The sequence below is a fragment of the Salvelinus alpinus genome, chromosome 10 (assembly GCF_045679555.1).
Source record: "Salvelinus alpinus chromosome 10, SLU_Salpinus.1, whole genome shotgun sequence".
NCBI classification, from domain to species: Eukaryota; Metazoa; Chordata; class Actinopteri; order Salmoniformes; family Salmonidae; genus Salvelinus; species Salvelinus alpinus.
The window spans coordinates 22,288,229-22,310,242 of NC_092095.1; the positions used below are offsets into that span (position 1 = coordinate 22,288,229).

General features: G+C 42.9%; 1 protein-coding gene across 13 annotated transcripts in view; it reads left to right on the plus strand.

The window, feature by feature from the left end:
- LOC139531723 (histone-lysine N-methyltransferase 2C-like) overlaps positions 1-22,014 on the plus strand; it is a 218,524-nt gene that overhangs the window by 121,272 nt on the left and 75,238 nt on the right. For 12 of the 13 annotated variants that reach the window (XM_071328436.1, XM_071328440.1, XM_071328441.1 and 9 more), the window contains 5 exons: positions 1,027-1,152; positions 2,099-2,218; positions 3,030-3,134; positions 8,841-8,945; positions 11,292-11,473. In XM_071328436.1, coding sequence (XP_071184537.1) covers positions 1,027-1,152; positions 2,099-2,218; positions 3,030-3,134; positions 8,841-8,945; positions 11,292-11,473 — 638 coding nt within the window. The remainder of the gene's footprint in view (positions 1-1,026; positions 1,153-2,098; positions 2,219-3,029; positions 3,135-8,840; positions 8,946-11,291; positions 11,474-22,014) is intronic. The other variant, XM_071328444.1, reaches the window with a different exon arrangement.

Genomic DNA, 22,014 nt, shown 5'->3' on the forward strand with positions numbered 1-22,014 from the left:
ATTAGAAACCTAACCAATAGATAATTAGCAGGCAGCGCGCCTTTGTTTGAGGGCAGCGCCGGTTAACTGTCCTGTTGCCTAACAATCACATTTTGGGTTAGTGAGTGCATTCTGACATCACTTGCATAAAAAAACTCGCCCTGGGGCGATCATTAGAGATATTTGGAACTCACAGTGAAAAGGTTGTCTCGTGCTTAATTCCAACAGTTTCATTAAAAAGTGCTTGACGAAAATTTTGGGACAAATGTAAGCTGGAGATGGAGAAAAAAATGCAGGAAGCGAGTGGAGATTAAAAAAAATCTAACCCACGGCTGTGATATATTATTAATCAAGTTGAAATGATTTTGCATTGCAAAAAATATAAAAAATTGAAAAAGCCCACTGTGATTGTGTGATTGAGCTTAATTATATAGCCTCTTGCCAATTAGCTCATTAAACAAGCTAAACGCTTCCCTGTGACAATTTAATCTGAAATTCCCTGACGACGGTTGCTGTGTTTATCTCGACAGCAGCGGTGGCGTCACGCTGACATAATCATCACTTGTTTTGTAAACACGCCAACAAGTAACAGGCGGCTGCCATGGCGCCCGGCAGGCCCGACACTGGATAGTGTGGAGTTGTGGACGGACTGTCGCAGAGCGCTTGACTAGGCGTAGCATTACTGGATGCAGTGGATGTGCAAACGTGCAATGTCTCGTGTTCTCTCCGACTATTGAACTTGACCCTCTTCTTGCAGACATCGATATTTCACAATCTCCTTTTTGATTGGAACAGATTTTCAAATTGAATTGTACTGAATCTCCAAATTGAGGTGAATTCAGTTTACCCTCCACTCATGTATAGGAGCTGTCCCAAAAGTCTCATATCTCACTGGTTTCTTGGCTGTTTTTTATAATGTCATGTATAACCATTTATTTTGTTGCTTTGTTTGACATTTGCATTTGGCTGTTGCATTTATGTTGCTGCATTTTGTCCCCTCCCACTCCCAACCCATCTTCCTCCTACCCCCACCCCTCCTCCAATCAGGGAGCATGGAGTAACCATAGGGCAGCAAGCCCCCCCTCTTGGTCCCAGCAGGACCCCTCAGAGGGGGGGTGGGATGGCCCAAAAAACAGGCAGTTGCAGGAGGTGCCCGTCTGGAGCATGAGAGTGGTAAATGGAGCGCTCTTATGATGTCCATGTCCAACCCCCCCCCCCCTCCCTTTCACTCAGTGGTTTAGCCCGGCCAGGTGGGGACAGGTTAGGACATGACACAGCACATGGTGCCACCTGCGGAGAGTGAAGGCAAATCCATATGAACATTGTTTTTGCACCTCCTTTATGAATTGCGTTATTATTCTATAAATTAACATTGTTAGCATTTAGCGTTGTTAGCATCGCCGGGACGACAGGAATCCCAATTCCAGGCTACCCCTGACCCCCCTCTCTGTCACCCCCACCGCAACCCTTTAGTCCTGACATTGTGACATGAATCCACTTTGACGCTAACGCGCCACAACAAGCCTCTCTCGCACGCGCTCTGATGAGTTCATAAACTCCACTGTTATGTCGTCCTGTCTGAGCTGACAAGGTAAAGATAAAACTCCTTCACAACATGGCTCAATTATTATACTTCAATCTATCACTGATCTGAGCGATGTATAGTCTCATATCAGTTAGCATATACACACTTCATACCTCCCTCTCGTGCACGCTCTACTCTTTCCCTCTCTCTCCTTCCTCTATCCCTCTCTCCCCTTCCTCTATCCCTCTCTCTAGCTCTTTTCTCTTCCTATTTCCCTCCTCGTTCCCCCTTTCCTCGTTCCCCCTCGCTCATTCCCTCACTCGTTCCTTGCTCTCTCTGTTTGATATTCTCTGCCCCACACACACACACACACACACACACACACACACACACACACACACACACACACACACACACACACACACACACACACACACACACACACACACACACACACACACACACACCTCTCACCCTCCTGTCTTGCTCTCTCCTCGCTCTCTCCTCACACTCTCCTCACACTCTCCTCTTGCTCCTGTCTTAATGTCTCTCTCCCCCCTCACTCTTTTATCCTGCCCTCTCTCTCCCACACAGGGACGTGGTTCGGGCTTCCCTGGAAGGCGGAGGCCCCGCGGGGCCAACCTATCTGTGCGCGGGGGCCGCGGACGCTCTCGAGGACTCAAAGCCGACACCACCCTCGCCATGACCCCTGGGGTAGGAGCCCTCACCCCCCCCCCCTTTATCCCCCTCCACCGCCTCCCTCCCTCTCTCTGTCCTCCTCCTCCTCTGCATACATTAATAAAACAATGGCCTAATGTGCTTAGCTTAGCCCAGAGAGTGCTCTCACATTAGCAAGAGGAACAGTACACTCAAGCACGGCATGAGGGTTGGTTGGTTGGTAGGGAGGGGGTGGTGGGGAGAGGAATGCTATTTTATAGCGGTGGGCAGGGAACTGACATGTTTCCCCCCCCCCCCCCCCCCCCACTAAAAACTGTGGGTGGTTGACGCAGAAAATGTGTTCAACATGCATTTAAAATACTATACATTGTGGGCACCTTTTAAGGTAGAAATGTCAATTCTGTATTGATTGTACGAGCTAGATAGTTGGATTAGATGGCAGCCTGCTTGTTGACCAGAGCCGCTAGGCAGCCTGCATGTTGACACGCGGGCGGCATGGTAATGCTGAGATGGGAACCCTGCTGCCTGTTTGTCCCTGTGGATGACATAATAATATATTGACACACAGTCTGGAGGTGTGATAGCTGGTCACATGAGAACGTCTTTCATGTCCTAGACCTAGATCAGGCCTAATACTGGGAGATATTTTCTACCTCAATTGAAAAATACTTTACTAGGCCAAACACTATTTAATTTTTTATCTCAACCTTTCAGATTTTAAACACAATCTTACCATCTGTTTTAATTTCAATATTTTTTAAAATAATTTGTTAATCAACTCCTGCTTGTGTGCCTGTCTGTGTGTCCGTGTGTGTGTGTCCGTACATGTCCGTGTGTGTCTCTCCAGGCCAGCTTTGTGGAGCAGCCGTACATGGTGAAAGAAGAGGAGGAGAATGCCATGCACAACACTGTGGTCATTTTCTCAACTTCAGACCACTTCACTCTCAGACAGGTCAGTACCAACACTGTGGTCATGTTCTCAACCTCAGACCACTTCACTCTGACAGGTCAGTAACAACACTGTGGTCATGTTCTCAACCACAGACCACTTCACTCTGACAGTTCAGTACCAACACTGTGGTCATGTTCTCAACCACAGACCACTTCACTCTCAGACAGGTCAGTAACAACACTGTGGTCATGTTCTCAACCTCAGACCACTTCACTCTGACAGGTCAGTAACAACACTGTGGTCATGTTCTCAACCACAGACCACTTCACTCTCAGACAGGTCAGTAACAACACTGTGGTCATGTTCTCAACCTCAGACCACTTCACTCTCAGACAGGTCAGTAACAACACTGTGGTCATGTTCTCAACCTCAGACCACTTCACTCTCAGACAGGTCAGTAACAACACTGTGGTCATGTTCTCAACCTCAGACCACTTCACTCTCAGACAGGTCAGTAACAACACTGTGGTCATGTTCTCAACCACAGACCACTTCACTCTGACAGGTCAGTAACAACACTGTGGTCATGTTCTCAACCACAGACCACTTCACTCTGACAGTTCAGTACCAACACTGTGGTCATGTTCTCAACCACAGACCACTTCACTCTCAGACAGGTCAGTAACAACACTGTGGTCATGTTCTCAACCACAGACCACTTCACTCTGACAGGTCAGTACCAACACTGTGGTCATGTTCTCAACCACAGACCACTTCACTCTGACAGGTCAGTACCAACACTGTGGTCATGTTCTCAACCACAGACCACTTCACTCTGACAGGTCAGTAACAACACTGTGGTCATGTTCTCAACCTCAGACCACTTCACTCTCAGACAGGTCAGTAACAACACTGTGGTCATGTTCTCAACCTCAGACCACTTCACTCTCAGACAGGTCAGTAACAACACTGTGGTCATGTTCTCAACCACAGACCACTTCACTCTGACAGGTCAGTAACAACACTGTGGTCATGTTCTCAACCACAGACCACTTCACTCTGACAGTTCAGTACCAACACTGTGGTCATGTTCTCAACCACAGACCACTTCACTCTCAGACAGGTCAGTAACAACACTGTGGTCATGTTCTCAACCACAGACCACTTCACTCTGACAGGTCAGTACCAACACTGTGGTCATGTTCTCAACCACAGACCACTTCACTCTGACAGGTCAGTACCAACACTGTGGTCATGTTCTCAACCACAGACCACTTCACTCTGACAGGTCAGTACCAACACTGTGGTCATGTTCTCAACCTCAGACCACTTCACTCTGACAGGTCAGTACCAACTCTGTGGTCATGTTCTCAACCACAGACCACTTCACTCTGACAGGTCAGTACCAACACTGTGGTCATGTTCTCAACCACAGACCACTTCACTCTGACAGGTCAGTACCAACTCTGTGGTCAAGTTCTCAACCACAGACCACTTCACTCTGACAGGTCAGTACCATCATACATCACTGAAACGATAGAGTATTGACACTTTGTGCCGTCAAAGTCCCGGCTTGTGTGTGTCTGTGTGTGTTGCTTAAAGCTGTGTATTTCAACTCCCCTCGTGGTCTCTCTACTGTCAAATCCTTCTTGTCTTCCTTAGAAAAGGCTCTGTATAGCAGTAGTGACTTTAATAAGGAGGACAATAGGACTCTTCCTCCCTGGTCATGCCGCGTCTGTTGAATATGCCTAAAGCCTATTAAGTGTCTCACATAACCAAATACTGTACTGTACATTAGGGCTGTCCCGACTAAAAAAATCTTTGTCAACCGAGAGTCGTCCTGTTTTGACCAATTGATTGGTCGTAATGTTTAACCTTATTTTTCCATATATAGACAGACACACCCTGTGTTTGAATAAAATCAACTACATATGCACTGAGCTTGTCTGATGCTTTAAGCACACTGTTTGATTAAATAATTAAGATACACATGACTCAAGAAAGAGCCCGATGGTGACAGCTAGTACCTGTGACTGGCGCACATTGTCTCGCTCTTCTCCCTACTGCAGCTCAAAGGCAGCACAGCAAGTGTTTATTGAGCTGTTCGTGCTGAAGCTGCAACATAATTGCAGTCATTTACTTTCTTGTTTCTGACTGAAAAGTTATCAAAATCTCTAATTTGTTTAGGAAAAACATTCCCTATTCGCTCAACCCCTTGCTCTCTTTACGTGAAACACTGGAGATTAAAAAAAGGCTGGTATAGGAGCAATTGTTGCTTGAGTATTATGTGTGCCAAAAGCCGTTACTGTTAGATTACAATAAAATATTGTTTCTGACAATTTGAAACAGTGTAAACAACACTAAATAATTGATTGCATTTCAAAGCATGTGCTCATATGCTGTTTGATGGCATGAACAAATGAATGATTGATTGATACAGTAGCCTACATATTGAAATATAGTCCTAACTAAGTTACAGTTATTAAGACTAAAAAGGATGCGCTCTTAGGCCTACAGCTCGATGGTGGTTACACAAGGCTACTATACAAAGCCTACTAATGATAACGACATTACTTATTATAATGACGATCATAATAATAATTATAACAATAAGAAAGAGATCAAGAAAAATGAGGGTATAGGAGCGAAAGCTAAATGCATATGTGTGACAAACCGGTGCGGTTAGATTACAATATCATTTTTCTGTCTGTTTGGAACAGTGTAAACAACACTAAATACATTATAATTAATACCAGTCTGTTCTAACGGGGGGAAAAGCCTTTATTACAGCATAGCAAAGATTAAAACCAGCTGAATCTGTGAAATTGCTTTGTCCAACATTTTGCTGTTGCATGAGGCTTGGTGCTCACGGAATCAGTAGGCTATTAAACAAACACTCAAACAAGCAACGTAAGCAAGATCTGTCTCATTTCTGTAGATATTTAAATATGGATGATTTATAAAGCCAGGCGCATTTAACAGTTAGGCTATTGATTATAAGACTTAATTAAGTTGGGGTTTCCCCTCTCCTCAATTTTCTTAAACAATTAGGCTTAAGCAAGGACTGTTTCCTCGTCTGTGCTGCTGCTGCCTCCGCCGCATTGTTCTCATTCCCAATATGCTAGTAACTTTGCTATTATGCAGATAGCAACATAGGGAAAGGCGGCAATTCTACGGCGCACTGAAGATTGTTTCAGAACCTCGGACAGTGACCGTATCCAATATGGGAAAAAGCACATTTGTTATAAAATAATATTATATTTATTAGTGTTGCACCATAATATTTTTACATAATATAACCATACACAATGTCAATATCACATGTCTTAGTGATGAACTGTGCCTTCCTCATGGCCTCCGCCAGGGATTAGTCCACTGAGACAGGCGTGAATCAGACACGTGTCTTGTGAAAAATAAAATGTATTAATTGTGACTGCTCGACTAAAGAAATCTCTGTCGACCAACAGCCTATCGACCAATAGACTAAATGGGGTCAGCCCTACTGTACATATTTGAATATGCATGCTGGTGAAAAAATACTACAGGTGTTAGAGATTATGAAACATTACAAATGCATTTTGTATGATGATGCTATGATAATCTCTTGTCCTTGTTGGACAGGCTGGTTACTAGTCTCTTCTTGGCCTTGTTTTCTCTTCCAACTTTTTCCACTCATTTGCGTCTGGCCATTTTTGCACACACCCACACATGGACATGCATGCGCGCACTCACGCACATACAGTGGGGAGAACAAGTATTTGATACACTGCCGATTTTGCAGGTTTTCCTACTTACAAAGCATGTAGAGGTCTGTAATTTTTATCATAGGTACACTTCAACTGTGAGAGACGGAATCTAAAACAAAAATCCAGAAAATCACATTGTATGATTTTTAAATAATTAATTTGCATTTTATTGCATGACATAAGTATTTGATCACCTACCAACCAGTAAGAATTCCGGCTCTCACAGACCTGTTAGTTTTTCTTTAAGAAGCCCTCCTGTTCTCCACTCATTACCTGTATTAACTGCACCTGTTTGAACTCGTTACCTGTATAAAAGACACCTGTCCACACACTCAATCAAACAGATTCCAACCTCTCCACAATGGCCAAGACCAGAGAGCTGTGTAAGGACATCAGGGATAAAATTGTAGACCTGCACAAGGCTGGGATGGGCTACAGGACAATAGGCAAGCAGCTTGGTGAGAAGGAAACAACTGTTGGCGCAATTATTAGAAAATGGAAGAAGTTCAAGATGACGGTCAATCACCCTCAGTCTGGGGCTCCATGCAAGATTTCACCTCGTGGGGCATCAATGATCATGAGGAAGGTGAGGGATCAGCCCAGAACTACACGGCAGGACCTGGTCAATGACCTGAAGAGAGCTGGGACCACAGTCTCAAAGAAAACCATTAGTAACACACTACGCCGTCATGGATTAAAATCCTGCAGCGCACGCAAGGTCCCCCTGCTTAAGCCAGTGCATGTCCAGGCCTGTCTGAAGTTTGCCAATGACCATCTGGATGATCCAGAGGAGGAATGGGAGAAGGTCATGTGGTCTGATGAGACAAAAATAGAGCTTTTTGGTCTAACTCCACTCGCCGTGTTTGGAGGAAGAAGAAGTATGAGTACAACCCCAAGAACACCATCCCAACCGTGAAGCATGGAGGTGGAAACATCATTCTTTGGGGATGCTTTTCTGCAAAGGGGACAGGACGACTGCACCGTATTGAGGGGAGGATGGATGGGGCCATGTATCGCGAGATCTTGGCCAACAACCTCCTTCCCTCAGTAAGAGCATTGAAGATGGGTCGTGGCTGGGTCTTCCAGCATGACAACGACACGAAGCACACAGCCATGGCAACTAAGGAGTGGCTCCGTAAGAAGCATCTCAAGGTCCTGGAGTGGCCTAGCCAGTCTCCAGACCTGAACCCAATAGAAAATCTTTGGAGGGAGCTGAAAGTCCGTATTGCCCAGCGACAGCCCCGAAACCTGAAGGATCTGGAGAAGATCTGTAAGGAGGAGTGGGCCAAAATCCCTGCTGCAGTGTGTGCAAACCTAGTCAAGAACTACAGGAAACGTATGATCTCTGTAATTGCAAACAAAGGTTTCTGTACCAAATATTAAGTTCTGCTTTTCTGATGCATCAAATACTTATGTCATGCAATAAAATGCAAATTAATTACTTAAAAATCATACAATGTGATTTTCTGGATTTTTGTTTTAGATTCCGTCTCTCATAGTTGAAGTGTACCTATGATAAAAATTACAGACCTCTACATGCTTTGTAAGTAGGAAAACCTGCAAAATCGGCAGTGTATCAAATACTTGTTCTCCCCACTGTACACACCCCTGAGACACAGATGAATCCTGCTGTGAGGTAAGGCTCTTAAGAGATGCTGTGTCGTGGAAGATGAAAGTATCCCGAGTTACGCTGCTTGTTACTGCGGGAGCCGTATGTTTATGTACGTCGAGAAATTTAACTCGTATGTTTATGTACGTCGAGAAATTTAACTCGTATGTTTATGTATGTCGAGAAATGTAACTTTCTCTTGTTTTCTCTCCATTTTCTGTTAACCTGCTCTATTCCCCATTACTTATGCACTCTTTCCTTTTCCTTCCACATCCTTTTCTCTCTATCCCCTGCTCCCTCTCCTGAACCTCCCACCTCTCCATCTTTCTCTCCCTACCGCCTTCTTCCCCTCTCTGTCTACTTCCCTTTTTTTCTCTATTCTCCCTTCCTCCCCCTCTCTCCCTTATACAGGACATGTGTGTGGTGTGTGGGAGTTTTGGCCAGGGGTCAGAGGGCAGGCTGCTGGCCTGTTCCCAGTGTGGCCAGTGTTACCACCCCTTCTGTGTCAACATCAAGGTGAACCCTTCTCTTTCCTATACCAGACCTACAGTATCTCTCAAAAGATAATCCGCAACCAATAATGTGTATGTATATATACACTGCATTGTTTTTCCTATATGCATTTAGCAAGACATGGGGCCCCTCCATTGATTTTGTTCTGCTTGAGGCACTCAGATGCAGTGGTGGGAAAAGTACCCAATTGTCATACTTGAGTAAAAGTATAGATACCTTTTTAATAGAAAGTTACTCAAGTAAAAGTCAGCCAGTAAAATACTACTTGAGTAAAAGTCTAGAAGTATTTGGTTTAAATATACTTAAGTATCAAAAGCAAATGTAATTGTCAAATTTATACTTAAGTATCAAAAGTAAACGTACAAGTATAAGGAGGGGCACCCACTCCAACACTCAGACATTATTTACAAAAGATGCATTTGTGTTTAGTGAGTCCACCAGGCCAGAGGCAGTAGGGATGGCCACGTGTTTTCTTGATAAGTGCATGAGTTTTACCATTTTCCTGTCCTGCTAAGCATTCAAAATGTAACGAGTACTTTTTGTTGTCAGGGAAATTGTATGTAAGACAAAGTACAATATTTTCTTTAGAAATGTAGTAAAGTCAAAGTTGCCAAAAAAATATAAATCGTAAAGTACAGATAGACACAAAAAACGACTTAAGTAGTACTTTAAAGTACTTTACACCACTGCTCAGATGGCATAAGAACATGGCATAAGCCATGTCAAAATGTGTAGAATTGTAGGAAATTAGCTTTAAAACTAAAATGGTCTCTCAGCCCCATGGCAAAATGTGTAAAATTGCAGGAAACTAGATTTAAAACTATAACATCTTCTCTCCGCCCTGTGGCACAATTTGTAAAATTGCAGGAAATTAGCTTTAAAACAGCAACATTTTGTGTATGTGGCTACATGTATGCATAGTTTGGTTGTAGCGTAGTCGCCAGGGGATTCCCTACAGATTGTATTAGGCTCTGTGCCAACCTCCCCAAGCTGCTTTGAGCCAAGGTGTCAAATAAATACTGGGATGATTAACAGTTTTCACTTTAAGCACCTTGTGTGGATTCTATTGATGGATTTATCGCCATGCCAAGTCTTATCCCCGCAACACCACCCCCTCTGGCAAACAAATAAGGGCCTAAGACAGTTTCCTTTGATATAGTGTTAAGTTTTTTACAAATATCACCTCAAGCAGTCGCCATTCCAAGCCGGCTTGCCTACAATTGTCATATTCCATTCTAGTTGGAACAAAGCCTCTAAAATAAAATAGTATGTACAGAAGTTTTACTTTTATGAAAGTCATATGCATGCTGCCCTTATGCCTATTCTGGCTCAGTGTATTCAGTGAATTGGCCCCTAAATATAGAATGTACCCACCCCCCTTTTAATCTCTCCCACTGAAAAAAAAGCACTCACTCAATAATGGGAGCCTATCAGACACGCACACACACGCACAGGTTTTCTTCATCACGCCTGCCTCTGCCAGCCAATCGCACCCATCCCAGCTAACACAGTGATTAAACCGATTGATGTTAGCAGCACCGCGGCGCACTGGCGGAAGCTAATGGACAGGAATGATGGAGACGGCATTATTGATGGCCCCCGGTAGCTAGCGAAACGGCTAATTGCCCTTGGTAGCCAAGTGCGCTCAGCAGCACTTAGTGTGACTGTACATTTCACTCACGGCTATACACATTGGCTGCTTGGTTGTAATTTTTATTTATTTTTATTACAAGGCTAGTAAAAGAGAGATGTACCTGTTATTGACAACATGGTGAGAATAAGTCTCTTTTTTGGCATCCGTTTCGGGTCTGCCAGATCCAATGGAATTGGTGGCCTACTGGCACAAAGTGGTGTTTATAAGTAAGCCCATGATACATTTAGGAGTAGTCGGGTAATGATATTGGGTAACTGTTTACTATGCAATCTCTAAATACCTCACCCAGATTTGAGTACTGAAATCAAAAAACATTTTAAATGGAGGTAATCTGGGTGGCTAAACTATGCAAGTGGAAATCCACCAACGTCAGCTTGTTATGGTATTTGTTGTCTGGCTTTCAGCACATAATGGGTGAGGGAGGAGGGTCTTTCTCTCAATTGGTTTGATCCTCCCTCCCCATCCATGGTTTATTGGCTAATAAATACTGGTGCATCCCTTTGACAAATAGCTCAGCAATGACCTTTAACCTGGAAGATGTGCTGCTGGGAACTAGAGATGTGATTATTCCCCTACTAAATATAGAACATACAGCCAATAGTCAATATGCTCCATTGAAATGGACCTTAAAGGGGATTCCTATCCCTGCTCTGCCCCTTTAATACCTCTCTAACCTTTTCCCCCTGTGCCACCAGATCACCCGGGTGGTGCTGAGTAAAGGCTGGCGCTGTCTGGAGTGCACGGTGTGCGAGGCGTGCGGCCAGGCCAGCGACCCAGGCCGCCTGCTGCTGTGTGACAACTGTGACATCAGCTACCACACCTACTGCCTGGACCCGCCCCTGCAGACGGTGCCCAAGGGCAGCTGGAAGTGCAAGTGGTGTGTATATGTCGTGACTGCTCCCAATCACGGAGCATAGCACAGCCAATCAAAGCATCAGAGCTTGTCTGGCTGCACCAATGATGCTGTCAAATGTTTTTAGAATGAAGATGATTTGTGTTTGTTTGTCTCTATTCTTTCCCTTAGTATCTCATCTATCTATCTCTATAATGTCTCTTCTCATCCATGCGTCTCGCTCTCTGCGTCTTTCTCGCTCTCTGCGTCTTTTTCGCTCTCTGCGTCTTTCTCGCTCTCTGCGTCTTTCTCGCTCTCTCTCGCTCTCTCTCTCGCTCTCTCTCGCTCTCTCTCGCTCTCTCTCTCGCTCTCTCTGCGTCTCGCTCTCTCTGCGTCTCTCGCTCTCTCTACGTCTCTCTCACTCTCTCTGAGATATATATGAAAAGGTTGGGGCTTAAGCTGCATCCCTGTCTCACCCCCCGGCCCTGTGGAAAGAAATGTGTTTTTTCTGCTAATTTTAACCACATGGATTTTATAATGTCGTATGTTTTCCCCCAACACTAGTTTCCATACATTTGTATAGCAAAATTGAGTCAAACTTTTTTTAAATCAACAAAGCATGAGAAAACTTTGCCTTTGGTTTGTTTGTCAATTGGGGTGTGCAGGTTGAATATGTGGTCTGTCTTATGGTAATTTGGTAAAAAGCCAATTTGACATTTGTTCAGTACTTTGTTTTCACTGAGGAAATGTACTAGTCTACTGTTAATGATAATGCAGAGGCTATTCCCAAGGTTGCTGTTGACGCATATCCCACGGTAGTTATGGTTGATCAGTCCTTAGTTCCAAATATTGGGGAAGATGCCAGAGCTAAGGATGATGTTTAAGTATAGCGAATTGTAATTTGTTGTCTATATATTTTATCATTTCATTTAGGATACCATCAACCCCACAGGTCTTTTTGGGTTGGAGGGTTTGTATTTTTGTCCTGTAGTTCATTCAATGTAATTGGAGAATCCAGTGGGTTCTGGTAGTCTTCAATAGTTTATTGTAAGATTTGTATTTGATCATGTATATGTTTTTGGTGTTTGTTCTTTGTTATAGAGCCAAAAGATTAGAGAAGTGGTTTATCCATCGCCATTTTGGATAGATAATGCTTCGTGTTGTTGTTTGTTTAGTGTTTTCCAATTTTCCCAGAAGTGGTTAGATTATATGGATTCTTCAATTATATTGAGCTGATTTCTGACGTGCTGTTCCTTCTTTTTCGTAGTGTATTTCTGTATTGTTTTAGTGATTCACCGTAGTGAAGGCGTAGCCTCAAGGTTTCTGGGTCTCTATGTTTTTGGTTGTTGGATAGGTTTTTCAATTTCTTTCTTAGGTTTTTGCATTCTTCATCAAACCATTTGTCATTGTTTTTAGGTTGTCTGCTAGAAATGTTTAGATTTGATAGGGAAGCTGAGAGGTCAAATATACTGTTTAGGTTGTCTACTGACAAGTCTACACATTCACTATTACAGTGAAACATTTTGTCTAGGAAGTTGTCTAAAAGTGTTTGACTTTGTTGTTGCCAAATAGTTTTTTGGCAAGTTTCCACACTACTTTCCTTCCATCTATAGCATGTCTTAATATGATTCAGTTCCTTTGGCTATAATTCCTCATGATTGAGCATAGCTCAGTTCAAGTAGAGTGTTATTTTGCTGTGATCTGATAGGGGTGTCAGTTGGCTGACTGTGAACGCTCTGAGAGACTCTGGGTTGAGGTCAGTGATAAAGTAGTATACAGTACTACTGCCAAGAGATGAGCTATAGGTGTACCTTCTATAGGAGTCCCGTCGAAGCCTGCCATTGACTATGTACATACCCAGTGTCTGACATAGTTGCAAGAGTTGTGACACGTTTTTGTTGGTTATGTTGTCGTAGTTGTCTATGGAGGCATATGGGGGAGGGAATGCTGTCACCTCCAGGTACAGTTGAAGTCGGAAGTTTACATACACCTTAGCCAAATACATTTAAACTCAGTTTTTCACAATCCTTGACATTTAATCCTAGTAAAAATTCTCTGTCTTAGGTCAGTTAAGATAACCACTGTATTTTAAGAATGTGAAATGTCAGAATAATAGTTGAGAGCATGATTTATTTCAGCTTTTATTTCTTTCATCACATTCCCAGAGGGTCAGAAGTTTACATACACTCAATTAGTATTTGGTAGCATTGCCTTTAAATTGTTTGACTTGGGCCAAACATTTTGGGTAGCAAGCCTCTCACAATAAGTTGGGTGAATTTTGGCCCATTCCTCCTGACAGAGCTGATGTAACTGAGTCCAGGTTTGAAGGCCTCCTTGCTCGCACACGCTTTTTCAGTTCTGCCCACAAATCTTCTATAGAATTGAGGTCAGGGCTTTGTGATGGCCACTCCAATACCTTGACTTTGTTGTCCTTAAGCTATTTTGCCACAACTTTGGAAGTATGCTTGGGGTCATTGTCCATTTGGAAGGCCCATTTACGATAACGCTTTAACTTCCTGACTGATGTCTTGAGATGTTGCTTCAATATATCCACATAATTTTCCTGCCTCATGATGCCATCTATTTTGTGAAGTGCACCAGTCCCTCCTGCAGCAAAGCACCCCCACAACATGATGCTGCCATCCCCCGTGCCTCACGGTTGGTATGGTGTTTTTCGGCTTGCAAGCCGCCCCCTTTTTCCTCCAAACATAACGATGGTCATTATGGCCAAACAGTTCTATTTTTGCTTCATCAGACCAGAGGACATTTCTCCAAAAGGTACGATCTTTGTCTCCATGTACAGTTGCAAACCGAAGTCTGGCTTTTTTATGGCGGTTTTGGAGCAGTGGCTTCTTTCTTGCTGAGCGGCCTTTCAGGTTATGTCGATATAGGAATCGTTTTACTGTGGATATAGATACTTTGTACCTGTGTCTTCCAGCGTCTTCACAAGGTCCTTTGCTGTTGTTCTGGGATTGATTTGCACTTTTCGCACCAAAGTACATTCATCTCTAGGAGACAGCATGTGTCTACTTCCTGAGCGGTATGACGGCGCCCTTGTCCCATGGTGTTTATACTTGCGTACTATTGTTTGTATAGCTGAAGGTGGTACCTTCAGGCTTTCGGAAATTGCTCCCAAGGATGAACCAGACTTGTGGAGATCAAAAAAAAAATATTCTGGGGTCTTGGCTTTCGTTTGATTTTGCCATGATGTCAAGCAAAGAGGCACTGAGTTTGAAGGTAGGCCTTGAAATACATCCACAGGTACACCTCCAAATGACTCAAATGATGTCAATTAGCCTATCGGAAGCTTCTAAAGCCATGACATTATTTTCTAGAATTTTCCAAGCTGTTTAAAGGCACAGTCAACTTAGTGTATGTAAACTTCTGACCCACTGAAATTGTGATACAGTGAATTATAAGTGAAATAATCTTTCTGTAAACAATTGTTGGAATGATTACTTGTGTAGATGTCCTAACCGACTTGCCAAAACTATAGTTTGTTAACTTCTCTAGGATATGTGGGACGCTAACGTCCCACTTGGCCAAAATCCAGAAAAAATGTAGCGCGCCAAATTCAAATATATTACTATAAAAATCGATCTTTCATGAAATCACACATGAAAGACACCAAATTAAAGCTACACATGTTGTGAATCCAGCCAACATGTCTGATTTCAAAAAGGATTTACGGGGAAATCACACCAAACAATTATGATAGCTCAGTACATAACCACAGATAAACACAGCCATTTTCCCAGCAAAAGATAGCTTTCACAAAAACCAGAAATAGAGATAAAATGAATCACTAACCTTGAAACATCTTCATCAGATGACACTCATATGACATCTTGTTACACAATACATTTATGTTTTGTTCGATAATGTGCATATTTATATCCACAAATCTCGGTTTACATTGGCGCCATGTTCAGAAATGCCTCCAAAATATCCGGAGTAATTACAGAGAGCCACGTCATATAACAGAAATACTCATCACAAACTTTGATGAAAGATACATGTTTTACATATAATTAAAGATACACTGGTTCTTAATGCAACCGCTGTGTCAGATTAAAAAAAAAAAACGTTAGTAAAAAGCACACCATGCAATAATCTGAGATGGCGCTCAAATATAAATAACATTTCTCCGCCATGTTGGAGTCAACAGAAATACGAAATTACATCATAAATATTCCCTTAGCTTTGATTATCTTCATCAGAATGCAATGCCAGGAATCCTATTTCCACAATAAATCGTTTTTTTGTTCGATAATGTCCATTACTTATGTCAAATTAGCAACTTTAGCTAGCATGTGTAGTACACGTGTCCAAACACTGGCGCAAATGAAGGCAAGCGTCGGACAAAAACTTCAAAAAGTTATATTACAAGTCGAATAAACTGGTCAAACTTAGTAGAGAATCAATCTTCAGGATGTTATCATATATATTCAATAACGTCCCAACCGGAGCATTTCTTCATGTCTGTATAACTAATGGCACACATGGCCATCCCATGGCTAGAGTGCGTGACCAGGAACTGGCAATCTGCCAGACCAGTGACTCAAATAGCTCCCATCCGGCCCCACATCACACTAGAGGCTTCATTCCACGTTCTACTGACTGTTGACATCTAGTGGAAGGCGTATGAAGTGCAAACAGATCCATAGATTACAGGGATTTGAATAGGCGATGACTTTCACATCGACCCTTTTCAGAATTTTCCTGCCATATGGTTCTGTTATACTCACAGACACAATTCAAACAGTTTTAGAAACTTCAGAGTGTTTTCTATCCAATAGTAATAATAATATGCATATATTATCATCTGGGACAGAGTAGGAGGCCGTTCAATTTGGGCACCAATTCATCCAAAAGTGAAAATGCTGCCCCCTATCCCTAAAAAGTTAACAAGAAATTTGTGGAGTGGTTGAACAACGAGTTTTAATGACTCCAACCGAAGTGTATGTAAACTTCCGACTTCAGCTGTAGGTGTTTGTCCCCCTGTGTGCTGAGGGTGTCAGGTTCTTGTCCAGTTCTGGCATTTTGGTCGCAACAGACTAGTACATGTCCCTGGGCCTGGAAATTGTTGACCTTGTCATCGTTAAAGTATGTGGATTCTATTGGGGGGGATATAGGCAGCACCCGTGAGGACATTTTTCTCTGATTTTAATTTTCTAAATAATTTCTAGCCAGATGTAAAATGTTCCTGTATTGACTAATTAATAGTGGGTTAGGTCTGCTCTTTACCAAATTAGCATACCAACTATGTCTTTTCCCTGTTTCACACCTGGTAGTTTTGTGGATGGGACTACCAGCTCTCTGTAAACTAGAGGGCAAGTCTCCTTTATACCATGTTTCTTTTAAATCAAATCAAATTTTATTTGTCACATACACATGGTTAGCAGATGTTAATGCGAGTGTAGCGAAATGCTTGTGCTTCTAGTTCCGACAATGCAGTAATAACCAACAAGTAATCTAACCTAACAATTACACAACTACTACCTTATACACACAAGTGTAAAGGGATAAAGAATATGTACATAAAGATATATGAATGAGTGATGGTACACTCTTTTAGGTTGACATTGTCTGTATTTCCAATTTCTTTGATGAAGTCTGGGTTCCTGCTCTTTAGGCCAAAGGCAGATGACCTCAGACCTTGTATATTCCAGGATGAGATTGTAAAAGCTTTGTGTTCCATAGTGTCTAGTGGTGTTTTTGTGTGGTTTAGGCCTGAACCATCACAGTAGGTGTGAGCAGAGCATCTGTTATGTACATCTTAGGTCGCAGGATGGGGCTTGGGCAGGTGTAATAGTGGGCTTGGGCCTGTTGCGCTGCTCACGGCCTGGGCATATGTCCTGCTGTCATGTTGAGGTCCGTGCCGCAGTGGCGGGGGGCATGGGGTGGGCAGAAGGGACATAGGTCTGATATGGGTTGGCCTTTATAGGGTGTGGCCAGGTTTTGCTTGGGGTGGTCTTGTCTGGTTGGGGTGTGGCTGGTGATGCTGTGGTCTGGGTGTAGGTCCTCTTGTGTGTTCTCTCGATGCAGGTCCTTCAGGAGGGGTCTTGCAGGTCTGGGCAGGGTGTCCGATGCTCCTGTGTGAGGTGCTGGGGCTACGGTTGAGGGTGACGTCCTTCAGGGTCCTGGCAAAAGTTGGGATTGGTGCCTTGTAGAGGTGGACCTGGTCATAAAGGCTGTTCAAGTTGAGGGTGGGGTGGTGGGCCAGTTAGACATTTAGGTTTTGAGGCACAGTCTCGCAAAATGCTTTTATTCACCCGCTGTATTGTGGCAGGGTGTAAGTATTTTCGTGTTAGCAGGGTAGAGATGACCACTTGTGCATTGGGGAAAGTGAAAGAAGCTTTTTCAATCACTCCCTTGTGCTGTGGCCACCCTTTCCTGCTGGGTCCTCAGGTAATTTGTGCCCGTGTGAATTGTGATGTGGCTGGGGACCCTAGTATATCCTCTGACAACAGCTCCAGGGCATGCCTAGTGTTTGGGCACCAGAGTTTAGCCACTTTGTCTCTCTCTCTCTCTCCGCGTCTCGCTCTCTCTCTGCGTCTCGCTCTCATATATTCTCGCCAACTATCTACACTCCCACCACTGAACATCAACATTATTTTCTCTCTCTTTCTCCCTCTCTCTGTCACACGTTGTTGATCTGTATCAGAGCTTTAGCAGCTGTTTTCAGCCGTGATAGGGAGGGATTTCCCCCATATTAGGCGTAACTTCAGTCCCTAATCCCCAGTCAAACAACACTCTGTTGACACTGCAGCGAGACTCATTCATTCAGGACTTTCCTTGGAGCCCCGCCAGTGACATATATTTATTTTTAGGGCAGCTCTTTTCAAGGTGGATGATCCATACACACACACACACACACACACACACTTCTTAAGTGTGTGGTATATATCAGATAGCGTAACTGTAGTGGGTTATTTTGGAGTTTATAGTAGGTTTGTGTGTCTGTGGACCCTCAGGTTTGCTTGGATGAACAGTATTTACACTGCCTTCAGAAAGTATTGACTTATTCCACATTTTGTTACAGCCTGAATTCTAAATGGATTATTTTCTCACCCATCTAAACACAAGTCCTCATCATGACAAAGTGAAAACATGTTTTAAGAAATGTTTGCACATTTATTGAAAATTAAAGACAGAAATATATATTCACATCCCTTTATGACACTCCAAATTGAGCTCCGGTACATCCAATTTCTTTTGATCATCCTTGAGATGTCACTACAATTTGACCTGTGGCCAATTTAATTGTTTGGACATGATTTAGAAAGAAACTCACCTGTCTATATAAGGTCCCACAGTTGACAGTTCATGTCAGAGCAGAAACTATACCATGAAGTCCAAGGACCTGTCTGTAGATCTTTGAGATAGAATTGTGATGAGGCATACATGGTGCATTCAGAAAGTATTCAGACCTCTATACTTTTTCCACATTTTCTTAAGTTACAGCCTTATTCTAAAATGGATTAAGTAGTTTTTTCCCTCATCAGTCTGCATATAATACCCCAGAATGACAAAGCAAAAACTGTTAAAAAATGTTTTGCAAACTTATAAAAAAACTGAAATATGACATATACATAAGTATTCAGACACTTTACTCAGTACTTTGTTGAAGCACCTTTGGCAGCGATTACAGCTTTGAGTCTTCTTGGGTATGACGCTACAAGCTTGGCACACCTGTATTTGGGGAGTTTTTCCCATTCTTCTCTGCAGATCCTCTCAAGCTCTGTCAAGTTGGATGGGGAGCGTTGCTGCACAGCTATTTTCAGGTCTCTCCAGAGATGTTCGATTGGTTCAAGTCCGGGCTCTGGCCGGGCCACTCAAGGACATTGAGACTTGTCCCGAAGTCACTCTTGCGTTATCCTGGCTGTGTGCTTAGGGTCGTTGTCATGTTGGAAGTTGAACCTTCGCCCCAGTCTGAGGTCCTGAGTGCTTTGGAGCAGGATTTCATCAAGGATCTCTCTGTACTTTGCTCCGTTCATCTTTCCCTCAATCCTGACTAGTCTTCCAGTCCCTGCCGCTAAATTACATACCCACAGCATGATGCTGCCACCACCATGCTTCACCGTAAGTATGGTGCCAGGTTTCCTCCAGACGTGACGCTTGGCATTCAGGCCAATAAGTTAAATATTGGTTTTATCAGACCAGAGAATCTTGTTTCTCATGGTCTGAGAGTCCTTTAGGTGCCTTTTGGCAAACTCCATGCGGGCTGTCATGTGCCTTTTACTGAGGAGTGGCTTCCGTCTGGCCACTCTACCATAAAGGCCTGATTGGTGGAGTGCTACAGAGATGGTTATCCTTCTGGAAGGTCCTCCCATCTCCACAGAGGAACTCTGGAGCTCTGTCAGAATAACCATCGGGTTCTTGGTCCTTCTTCCCCAATGGCTCAATTTGCTCTTGGAAAACTTTTGGTGGTTCCAAACTTCTTCCATTTAAGAATGATGGAGGCCACTGTGTTCTTGGGGACCTACAATGTTGTAGACCTTATATAGACTGGTGTGTGCCTTTCCATATCATATCTAATCAGTTGAATTTACCACAGGTCGACTCCAATCAAGTTGTAGAAACCAAGGGTGATCCAGGGAAATAGGATGCACCTGAGCTCAATTTCGAGTCTCATAGCAAAGGGTCTGAATACTTATGTAATTAACATTTGCAAACATTTCTAAAAACCTGTTTGTCACTTTGTCATGGGTTATTGTGTGTCGATTGAGGATTTTTAAAATCCATTTTAGAATAAGGCTGTAACGTTAAAAAAAATGGAAAAAGTCTGAATACTTACCAAATGCACTGGATCTGGGGAAGGGTTTTCAAGAATGTATAGAGTGTTGAAACATTCCAAGAACACAATGGTCTCCATCATTGGGAAATTTAAAAAATATGGAACTACCCAGACTCTGCCTAGAGCTGGCCGTCCGAACAAACTGAGAAACCAGGCAAGAAGGACCTTGTTCAGGGAGAGGTGACCAAGAACCCAATCACCACTCTGACAGAACTACAGAATTCCTTGGCTGAGTTTGTCTACAGAACTTCACCAATCTGGGCTTTATTGGAGAGTGGCCAGATGGAAGCCCTCTTGAGAAATTGGCACATGACAGTATTCCTGGAGTTTGTAGAAAAACCGAAAGAATAAGGAAAAATATTATCTGGTTTGAGACCAAAATGTAACTCTTTGGCCTGATTTCAAAACACTATATCTGGAGAAAATCAGGCACAGCTCATCACCTGTCTAACACCATTCCTACCGGGAAGCATGGGGGTTGCAGAATCAAGATATGGGGATGCTTTTCAGCAGCAGGGACTGGGAGACTGGTAAGGATAGAGGGAACAATGAATGGAGCCAAATACAGGCAAATTCTTAATGAGAACCTGCTTCAGAGTGCAAACGACCTTAGACTTATGTTTCAACTAGAGGTCGACCGTTTGATCGGAATGGCCGATTTAATTAGGGCCGATTTCAAGTATTCATAACTATCGGTAATCGGCATTTTTGGACACCGGTTGTAGCCGATTACATTGCACTCTATGAGTAGACTGCGTGGCAGGCTGACTACTTGTTACGCGAGTGCAGCAAGGAGCCAAGGTAAGTTGCTAACTAGCATTACATTTATCTTATAAAAAACAATACATTTTAACATAATCACTAGTTAAATACACATGGTTGATGATATTACTAGTTTATCTAGCTTGTCCTGCGTTGCATATAATCGATGAGGTGCCTGTTAATTTATCATCGAATCACAGCCTTCTTCGCCAAACGGGTGATGATTTAACAACCGCATTTGCGAAAAAAGCAATGTCGTTGCACCAATGTGTACCTAACCATAAACATCAATGCCTTTCTTAAATTCAATACACAAGTATATATTTTTAAGCCTGCATATTTAGCTAATATTGTTAATACTGCTAACATGAATTTATTTTAACTAGGGAAATTGTGTCCCTTCTCTTGCGTTCTGTGCAAGCAGAGTCAGGGTATATGCAGCAGTTTGGGCTGCCTGGCTCGTTGCGAACTGTGTGAAGACCATTTCTTTCTAACAAATACCGTAATTAATTTGCCAGAATTGTACATAACATTGAAGGTTGTGCAATGTAACAGCAATATTTAGACTTAGGGATGCCACACGTTAGATAAAATACGTAACGGTTCCGTATTTCACTGAAAGAATAAACGTTTTGTTTTCAAAATGATAGTTTCCGGATTTGACCATATTAATGACCTACGGCTCGCATTTCTGTGTGTTATTATACTATAATTAAGTCTATGATTTGATGTTTGATAGAGCAGTCTGACTGAGCAGTGATAGGCAGCAGCAGGCTCGTAAGCATTCATTCAAACAGCACTTTCCTGCATTTGCCAGCAGCTCTTCGCTGAGCTTCAAGTATTGCGCTGTTTATGACTTCAAGCCTACCAACTCCCGAGATTAGGCTGGCAATACTAAAGTGCCTATAAGAACATCCAATAGTCAAAGGTATATGAAATACAAATGGTATAGAGAGAAATAGTCCTTTTATTCCTATAATAACTACAACCTGAAACTTCTTACCTGGGAATATTGAAGACTCAT